The sequence below is a fragment of the Myotis brandtii genome, unplaced genomic scaffold (assembly GCF_000412655.1).
Source record: "Myotis brandtii unplaced genomic scaffold, ASM41265v1 scaffold1037, whole genome shotgun sequence".
In the NCBI taxonomy this organism is placed as follows: domain Eukaryota; kingdom Metazoa; phylum Chordata; class Mammalia; order Chiroptera; family Vespertilionidae; genus Myotis; species Myotis brandtii.
Window position 1 is genome coordinate 592071 of NW_005353483.1, and position 9815 is coordinate 601885.

General features: G+C 41.3%; 1 protein-coding gene and 1 long non-coding RNA gene across 3 annotated transcripts in view; one reads left to right on the plus strand and one right to left on the minus strand.

Annotated features, from left to right (window-relative positions):
• MDM2 (MDM2 proto-oncogene, E3 ubiquitin protein ligase) overlaps positions 1 to 8506 on the plus strand; it is a 16716-nt gene extending 8210 nt beyond the window's left edge. The window contains exons 8-11 of one of the 2 annotated variants that reach the window (XM_005856607.2): positions 721 to 884; positions 2731 to 2886; positions 3479 to 3556; positions 7903 to 8506. In XM_005856607.2, coding sequence (XP_005856669.1) covers positions 721 to 884; positions 2731 to 2886; positions 3479 to 3556; positions 7903 to 8475 — 971 coding nt within the window. In that variant the 3' untranslated portion in view covers positions 8476 to 8506. The remainder of the gene's footprint in view (positions 1 to 720; positions 885 to 2730; positions 2887 to 3478; positions 3557 to 7902) is intronic. The other variant, XM_014537649.1, reaches the window with a different exon arrangement.
• On the minus strand, positions 4053 to 9809 carry LOC106725680. The gene is made up of 3 exons (XR_001361607.1): positions 9714 to 9809; positions 7526 to 7527; positions 4053 to 4062 (listed from the first exon to the last, which is right to left on the minus strand). It is a non-coding gene; the product is annotated as an uncharacterized LOC106725680 (long non-coding RNA).
• Positions 9810 to 9815: the final 6 nt, after the last annotated feature.

Below are 9815 nucleotides of genomic sequence, written 5' to 3' on the forward strand. Positions count from 1 at the left end.
TAGCCAGTTTTCTGTTCAAGATAATAGAGGACAAAGATATAAACTCTTTTACTCATTATTCTTAGTCACCTTAGCAGTTAAAGTATTGTAATTGTTTTTAATAAGTGATAAAATATCAGTGAGTTTAAAAACGGTAAATACCGTCTTAGAAATAAAAACAAGATAAAGAAAATAGCTGAACAGTTTTGCAGCTAAAAGATAGTGGAGGAGGAGGCTGTTGCCTAATCAAAAGTCATTATAACCAAAAGTATATGAATCAGGTGAAAGAAGATCAATGAAATAGTTAAACCCAGACTAAAATCCTGTATGTGAGGGTAGTAAGGGCTGAGGAGTCTTATTAAATATATGGGACTGGAACAAAAGGTTAGTTATTTTGCGGGGAGAGAATCAATTTGTATTTGTATTAACTTATGCTGAAGTGAATTGCAGATGTACCTTCTAAGTATATTGACTTATGACAGAAATCCTAGATTGTTTAATACAAGCTAGGGATAGATTAAATTGTGATTTAATGGAGATAACATTCTGAAAGAAGTTTAAAAAGTTTTTAAAAATAGTATTCTGCTATTATTCTGGACAGATCCAATGAAAGTGTTAACTGTTGAAACAGGTTTAATTTCATTGGAACTAAATTTCAGTACAAATAGGTACTCATGACAGCTCAATTTCTAAATAAACTGTGTAGTAATTTAATTAATTTGTTTTTCCTTACATATCCAGAAGAAAACTCAGATGAATTATCTGGTGAACGTCAAAGAAAGCGCCACAGATCTGATAGTATTTCCTTTTCCTTTGATGAAAGCCTTGCTCTGTGTGTAATAAGGGAGATACGCTGTGAAAGAAGCAGTAGTAGTAGTGAATCAACAGGGACTTCATCAAATCCGGTAATCTTCTTGCTTAAGTAAAAAATGACTTAATAAGACTTGTTTTTTAAATCTAATTTTGGCAGTTCTAATAAGCATTCAGGTAGGATGTACATGTATTTGTGATTACTGCTATACAGTGGTAATTTTTTATTTTTATTTTTATGAGTTTGTTTAAGCCAAACTGGTGACATATGCCAGGGAGCAAGATCTCAAATGCTCCCAGTAAGTTTTTTTGTTTTTGTTTTCAAATAAACAAGTATAGCTCTTCCCTACTCCAACCCTAGGGTTAGGGAGAATGGTGTAAGATAGCAGAGTAGCATTGAGGTGGGTTGGTAAAATTAGTACCAATATTAATAGTTATTAATATCATCCTATATGTTAGAGAATCTTGTAGGCCACTGCACCAATATAAGTTCAAATAAATTGGAATATAGGATAGTCTGAAAATTTAGAATTTTTTTTTTTAAATAAGGGAATAGCCTGGCCGGTGTGGTTCAGTGGTTGAGTGTCAATTGAACTAGGAAGTCACAGTTCAATATCCAGTCAGGGCACATGCTCAGCTTGTGGGCTTGATCCCTAGTGTGGGGCATGCGGGAGGCAGCTGATCAATAATTCTCTCTCATCATTTTTTTAAAAAAAAAATACATTTTTATTGATTTCAGAGAGGAAGGGGGAGGGAAAGAGATAGAAACATCAATGTTAAGAGAGAACCATTGATTGGCTGCCTCCTGCACGCCCTCTACTGGGGATCGAGCCCGAAACCTGGACATATGCCCTTTACTGGAATCAAACCCAGGACCCTTCAGTCTGCAGGCCGACGCTCTATCCACTGAGCCAAACCAGCTAGGGCTCTCTCTCATCATTGATGTTTCTCTCTCCCTCTCCCGTCCTCTCTGAAATCAATAAAAAAATAAAAAATAAAGTAAGGGAACAAAAATGGAAATTTGATTTAGTTAGATATTTTAGATTCTAAGGCAAATTTGTGTTAAATATTTAGAATAAATTTTTTTTACTATAGTTGTCAGCAAGTAAATTGGCAGAGTCTGAGCTTTACATTTGCGATATGTAGGTCTAGACATCAAGAAGGTTTGATACTAATGCTGTGAAATGGGTGTAATATTGCATGGATGACATATCAGTACATTTTGATTGATAAAAATCCAAAGTGTTGGATTGATAAAAATCCAGGAGTAAAATTCTTAAGCGATGTCACTGAAAGAAGTTTTGTAAAGAAGTTTTTGCTAGCAAGAGTACTTGAAAAATGGACTATTTTCTTTCTTGTCATTTAACATGGTCTTTAAAATGTAATTAAAATTAGAACATTTATTTGTGATATGACAGTTTCTCCTGATCACTATTCTGGATCCGAATGATCATTTTTTAGTTCTCTAGAATATATAAGGGACTGAACCAATTATGGTATTAACCCTATTCTTTTTATGTATTCTTGTTGCTAGTATTTGTTTTTCTCTTCCAAAGCAGTAATTTTATGGATACAGATGTGAACTTTACAGTTAGTATTTAGAAGAGCTGTTACTTATGTAGGCCACTAGATGGCACGAGTAGAACAAGTTTATTCAGTAGATATTTAAGTGTCTTCTTTTCCAGGTTTTATTTGGCACTAGAGATACTGTGGTAGTCAAGGTAGATATGATCCCTGTCCTCATGGGAAGATAGACCATCTTGGTTCCTGGGTCGACACTCAATTGCTAAGCCCCACTGGTTGGGGGATCCAGAATCTTAATTTAGTGTCAGTGTGCAGAATAGAATTAAGGAAGAGTTAGGGGCACAGGGATGATTTAGGAAGCTGTTATAGAGGCCAACAAGTAATGTACAATGTCACCCCCTCAACCCCTGATTTTAGGATCTTGATGCTGGTGTAAGTGAACAATCAGGTGATTGGTTGGATCAAGATTCAGTTTCAGATCGATTCAGTGTAGAATTTGAAGTTGAGTCTTTCAATTCAGAAGATTATAACCTCAGTGAAGAAGGACAAGAACTCTCAGATGAAGATGATGAGGTAGTTTTATTTTCTCTAATTATATTCTAAAATTTTTTTCATTTGTTGACTGATGAGATTGAAAGAATGTATTCAGATTTCACTTGAAATACTTGAACTTGATTTATTCAAACTGGAATATTGTTATGTGGAATTGAGGCTTTGTAGTTCCTTGTCTGATTTATATTTTTATAAATATGCCAAGAAGTATGTAGGTCTTAATGAGCATTGTTATAATAGTCTGCTCATTAAAAATATTTAACTCAGTTCCCCTCTGTTAATATTAATTTACTTTTTATAAAAGTGACGCATGCATGCAGTTATATAAAGTCACATAGTATCTCTAGATCTGTTGCTTACATTTTTAGCTGTTTCATTGTTATTTAATACCTTATTTATAAAATAAGGTGCTTGTACTGCATATTATCTTATCTGAGTTTTTACCATATTGGCTCAGGATTTCACTGATCTCCATTTTTCCCCCTTTATACTCTCATTCCATTTGACCGTTGTCTCAGAATTTCTGATATATAGTAGCTCATGTTATTCATTTAGGACTTACCATTAAGAAACCTTTCTGGTTGAAAAAAAAATAATGGGTTTATTTTATTAGGTATATCAAGTTACTGTGTATCACGCAGGGGAGAGTGATACAGACTCATTTGAAGATGATCCTGAAATTTCCTTAGCTGTAAGTATACATCTGTTTTTAAGGTATCAAAAAATAACATTGAAATCAAGATTAGAATATATCTAGTCTACTTCCTGACGAGGCAATTTTTATAAAGTTAAAATCTTTAAAATTTTAATTATTTAAAGCGTTTTGTTCTTTTATTTGTTGTGTTGGGATATGTTGCTACATTTTTTAACTTTTTGAGCTGGAAATTTTAAAGAACATTATTATGAAAGGGGATCCAAGATGGTGGTGGAATAGGTGGGAGGTACACCCACCTCCTCCCAGGACCAAACAATTAAATACAGAGCAATCAACCTGAATAACCAACTGAAGACCAGCTGACGAGAAGTCTCATAACCAAGGATTTACAGAAGAGTCCACATCAAGACTCGAGACTCGTAGGAAGTGCAGAGAGCAAAAGGACTGACCCTGCTCCCACAGGCGGCAATTGAGGTTCCAGGGGAGTATCTCAGCTGCAGGGGGATTCCCTGATAAGTATGGGGTCTTAAGCCCAAGCCAGGCTCCCCAGCCCAGAGCACCAGAGCCAGGAAGAGCTGCCCATATAACATCTGGCTGTGAAAAGCAGCGGGATTTCTGTCTGCCAGGGAGAGGCAGGATTCAGGCAAATTTTGTTGCATGGCTCTTGGACAGGGGAAATTTTTTCCTCACGTCCAACTGGTGCAGAGCCTTCCTTTCACAGGGCCAAATCTTGGCTTGTTTAGGCCTAATAAACTCTGCTGGCCTCACCCTGACGACTCCCTGAGACCCTGCCCACCACAAAGGTGTGCGAGCACCCAGCAGGAGCAGCTAGACTTGGTATACCCTGGGACATTTGCTAAGTGTTCTCCGACCCAGCTCTGGCACCATGATTGGACTCATATAGATATGGAGAACACCTCTCACCTTGTCACTCACTGAGAACCTGTTGCATGCAACTCGAGTACTGCTAGAGGCCCTTTTAGTGACTGAGCCTAACAGTTGGAGGCAGGTGGAGGCAGACCTGGAGGGTCCTAGCGACTTTCGCTGACTGGCCCCTAGGTACAGTGCTGGTATAAGTAAGCCTTGGTGCACAGCTTAATCCTTCCCAAGCACACTCAAGCCCAGGAGAGGCAGCCACAAACTGTGAATCACTTTGCAGCTTTAAACAGGTTGCCCAGGGCCAGTCATTGGCAGTGTCTGACATTGACCTGTACCAGAGTCCCTCCTAAGAGGCCCCAGATCCAGTATACCCAGTGCCAGTGTCAGACAACATCAGAGCAGGATTCAATTAGCTTCACAAGCAGCATATCCAAAGATCTCAGCAGGCACCAGATTCTACTGAGGCAAATTCCACTCTGAGTGGTCAGCACCTGCACAGCAGCTCATGCTCTGTGGTCGGGATCGATCCTCACAGCCAGTCTAAGGGTTGACCCCACACATGAATGGGCCAGTAGCAATCGAGACAGTTACAACAGGAGGGTCCACATAATTCCCACAAGGGACATTTCTGGAGCATCTAGCTCAGGTGATCAAGGACTCTGTGCCACAAGATCCCACAGGACACCTACTAGGGAAGGCCACTCTACCAACACAGAGTCATAGCAGGTCTACCTAATATGTAGAAGCAAACACAAAGAGGCAGACATAATCGGGAGACAAACCTGCCCCAAATGAAAGAACAGGAAAAATCCCCAGAAAAAGCTAAATGAAATGGAGGCAAGCAGTTTACCAGATACAGAGTTCAAAATGGCTATAAGAATGCACAAGGGACTTAGGAGAAGAATGGATGAAATCAATTAGGACTTAACCTAAAAGATAGTAAACATAAAAGGCACATAGAAACCATAAAAAAGAACCAGTCAGAAATGAAGACTACACTAGAAGAAATAAACAGAAGGTTGGATGATGAAGAGGATCAAAGCAATTTGGAAGACAAGGCAAAAGAAAACACCCAACCAGAGCAGCAAAAGAACACTATTATAGAAAATTTTAAGTATGTATAGCATACATAATCTCAAGTGTACTTATCACCAACTTCTAATAGTTACCAACATTTTGCCAATCTGGTTGAATATAAACATTTTGGCATTAGAATGTAGTAAGATATGCATTAAAGAAATCAGGACTTGCCTGGCCAGCATGGCTCAGTGGTTGAGTGTCGACCTATGAACCAGGAGGTTGTGGTTTGATTCCCAGTCAGGGCACATGCCCAAGTTGTGGGCTCGATCCCCAGTGGAGGGTGTCTAGGAGGCAGCTGATCAGTGATTCTCATCATTGATGTTTCTATCCCTCTCCCTTCCTCTCTGAAATCAATAAAAATATATTTTCAGAAAAGAAGAAATCAGAACTTAAATATTACATGCTTTACTGGGCTCCTGAGGTATTTTTAACTGAATATTTGCTTTAACTTCTGTTAATGTTGCCTTTTCTATTTGAATAGGAAATCTCATTTTTCTTTTCTGGGTTGAAACAATTACCCAGATGCAAAAGTAAAATTGTAAAATTTTTGAAAATTTTTTTGCTATATTCTATATAATAAAGCCTAATGTGCTGTGTGTCTGATCAACCGGTCAACCAATCAAAGTGTAATATGCTAATGATATGCTAAGGCTGCTCAACTGCTTGCTAAGATGTGCACTGGCCACCAGGGAGCAGACAGTTGATTGGTCGACCAGTTGATATGATGTGCACTGACCACCAAGGGGCAGACACTCCTACCCGTAGGTTAGCTTGCTGCTGGGTTCCTGCTGATCAGGACTGAGCGAGACGGGCCGGACACACCCTGGAACCCTCCCGCAGTCCCTTCCTGGCTGGCCAACCTCTGCTTCTCTCCCTGGCCTGATCGTGTACTGGTGAGATCCCTTGGCCTGGCCTGCACCCTCTTGCAATCTGGGACCCCTTGGGGGATGTCGGAGAGCCAGTTTTGGCCCGATCCAGCAGGCCAGGCTGAGGGACTCCACTAGTGCACGAATTCATGAACGAGTCTCTAGTTAGAAAATAATTCAAGTAACTAGACTCATTTGATACCAAGTTGAGTGAAATGTTTCAGACATAGATCTTGCAAATTTTTGGACTTTTTGAAGCATCTCAACCCCTAATATTACAAAACGTTTGTCTTTGGTTTTATCAGTTATAAGAAACCTACTTTAACAATTTGAAAGAACCAATGTGGAAGAATGAACATTCTCCACTCTTGTTGCTAATGTATTATGTCATTTGTTAGGCAACTTAGAAATGGTACATTATTCATGGCAAGATAGGCAGGACCTTTTATGGCAAGTGTTACATATACAGGGTCCTCAGTTAAGATAGGGAAATAAGGATATGTTCAGTAAAGAGGCTGAAGATGGTGGAAAGTTTTGGGAAATAAGTTGGGATAAAGAAAAAGCAATGAGCAGTTACAGAGTGAGAACACAGGAAAGGATAAACAAGTAAAGGGCATACATTTTGGATAGTGACAATGACGACAGATTTTAGCTGACAGTGATTATTGAAGAATGTTTCCACATTGCTTTTGTGGGTGAAGTTAGGGAACACTCAGCTGAGCCCTGAGTTTTGGAGCACTGCTGAGGGAGTCCATGGTGGATTGAGAGAGAGTTTCATCTAGATCGATGGGTGGACTCTGGCACAGTATCCAGGATTGAGCCTTTAAGGGAGTGGAGTGGTTACAGGTCTCATTACAGAGTAGTAGTTGATGCCAGTAGTTGGCACTTGTTTCAGCTCAGAACCAACTGTGTATCTGTGTCCTCCAACAGATAACTTGAGATGCATGGTTAAGAGGTTAGCTGAAAAAGAAAAAAATACTTAAAATCTCATACTTGAGGAAAGACTGTTTAAATGTTGAATGTTTTCTATAAAACATGAAATGATGAAAATTAGGCCTTGTGATACATTTTACCTAGACCAGGGGTGGGCAACCTTTTTGTGAGTGCGTGCCAAAACCAGCAAAATCTCTGACTCAAAATTCTTCTGCATGCCAACCCTAATTTTTTGAGAACATGTTACGCCTACTTGATATCTCTTAAGGTGTACGTATGTGAAGAACCTTAAAGAAATAATAAAATTCATTCGAGCGACAAAAACACAGTATATGATGATGAAAAATACATTTATTTTTTAATGTATACATGTTATGTAAAATTATTTATCTAAGATGCACCTACACTGAATTTATCTGAAAAATAAAGAAGTCGATATTAAGAAAAAAATTGTAAATGGAAGATTGTAAGAGGGGGTTTCACGTGCCAGCAAAAGTTACTGGCGTGCCATGTTTGGCACGCGTGCCAGGGGTTGCCCACCCTTGACCTAGACATATTAAAGTTAGTGTTAATATGACTAGTCATTAGAGGGTAACAGAGACTAACTGTCTTATTTCATTGAAGGATTATTGGAAGTGTACTTCGTGCAATGAAATGAATCCTCCCCTGCCATCACATTGCAACAGATGTTGGGCCCTTCGTGAGAATTGGCTTCCTGAAGACAAAGGGAAAGAAAAAGGAAGCATGCCTGAGAAAACCAAACTAGAAAACCCAACACAAGTAGAAGAGGGCTTTGATGTCCCTGATTGTAAAAAAAGTACAGTGAGTGATTCCCAAGAATCATGTGTTGAGGAAAATGATGAAAAGATCACACAAGCCTCCCTATCCCAAGAAAGTGAGGACTATTCTCAGCCATCGACTTCTGGTAGCATCATTTATAGCAGCCAAGAAGATGTCAAAGAGTATGAGAGGGAAGAAACACAAGACAAAGAAAGTATGGATTCTAATTTCCCCAATAATGCCATCGAACCTTGTGTGATTTGCCAAGGCCGACCTAAAAATGGTTGCATCGTCCATGGCAAAACAGGACATCTTATGGCATGCTTTACATGTGCAAAAAAGCTAAAAAAAAGAAATAAGCCCTGTCCAGTGTGTAGACAACCAATTCAAATGATTGTGCTAACTTATTTCTCCTAGTCGACCTACCTATAAATTTTTTTAAACAAAATTTAGAAATGAAATTTTATTTTTTTACATTTATAAAAACAAATTATCATAGGGGACCCTTTTCCCCCTCCCCACTTGGGAGTCCATTCTATGGGACTCTCCCTCTCAACACGTGGGAGTCTGTACTTGTTCTTCGATAAGTCTCCACCTTTGCTATACTACTCTCTGTCCATGGATTCATTCTTAGACTCTGGCGGTCAAAGAATCCAGGTTCCAGTCCAAAAATTCCGTTTCACCAGGCTGGCGGGGGACCAGCTCCTGTCACCATGATAAGACATTTTCATTCTTCGGTCTTTAATGAGCTAGGCCAGTGGTTGGCAAACTGCGGCTCGCGAGCCTCATGCGGCTCTTTGGCCCCTTGAGTGTGGCTCTTCCACAAAATATTGACTTCTGCGAATGGGCCACAAAGTTTCCATCGCACTGTACATGCGCGCCTGCACGTGGTATTTTGTGGAAGAGCCACACTCGGGGCCACAGAGCCGCATGTGGCTCGCCAACTGCAGTTTGCCGACCACTAGGTTAATAGGAGTCAGGCCCCCAGAGTAGCTGTCCCTGGGACTTGTGCGGGAGGGGGTCGGAGGGGGTCGGGAGTCCTCTCAGGTGTGGGCCCCTTCTCACTACATTGTCCGGACAATTCGCTTTGCTACTTTTCCGCAGGCCGTCCCATTTCTTTCTTTTTCTTTATTCTTGTTCTTTCGCCCCATTTCTTTTGGAGCCCCTGGTTTTTCTGAGGTCTGAGGATCTCTACAAGACTTGACTAACCCCCCTCCGCCCAAGTTGTAACTTTCCAAATCCGCTGAAGGCTGAGGGCTGGGGTGGGAGAGGAAGTGGGTGGGAATCAGGACAAAGAAGAGCGAAGACGCAGGCGGGGCTCCGGGTTATCCTCTAAGTCTGCTTCCAGACCTTTCCCCGGAAAACCACACGCCAAGGCCCCTCTCACCCGCTCATTCCCCGGTGCCTGGTGAAGGAAGGGCGGGTGGCCTGGAAGGGCGTGGCCAGCCCCAACTACAGCCAATCCCCGAGGGGAGCTGGTTGGAGGGTGGGGCATCACGGGGAGGGGCGTGGATCCACAACTTCCACTCAGCTGGACCAATCGCGACCGGAGAGGCGAAACGGACACCCTACCTGGGCCCAGGTGGGCTCCACTGTGCGTCTCTCAGTGGCTCCGCGCCCAGGATGGAGGGAGCCCGGCGACATCCGGAGGAGACCGAGTTGCCAATGGAGCCCTTGGAAAGCCAGGTACCGGGGCTGGCGCAGCCGCAGGCCCCCGCGGAGGAGCGACGACCAGAAAGTCCCTGGAGCAGCCTGGC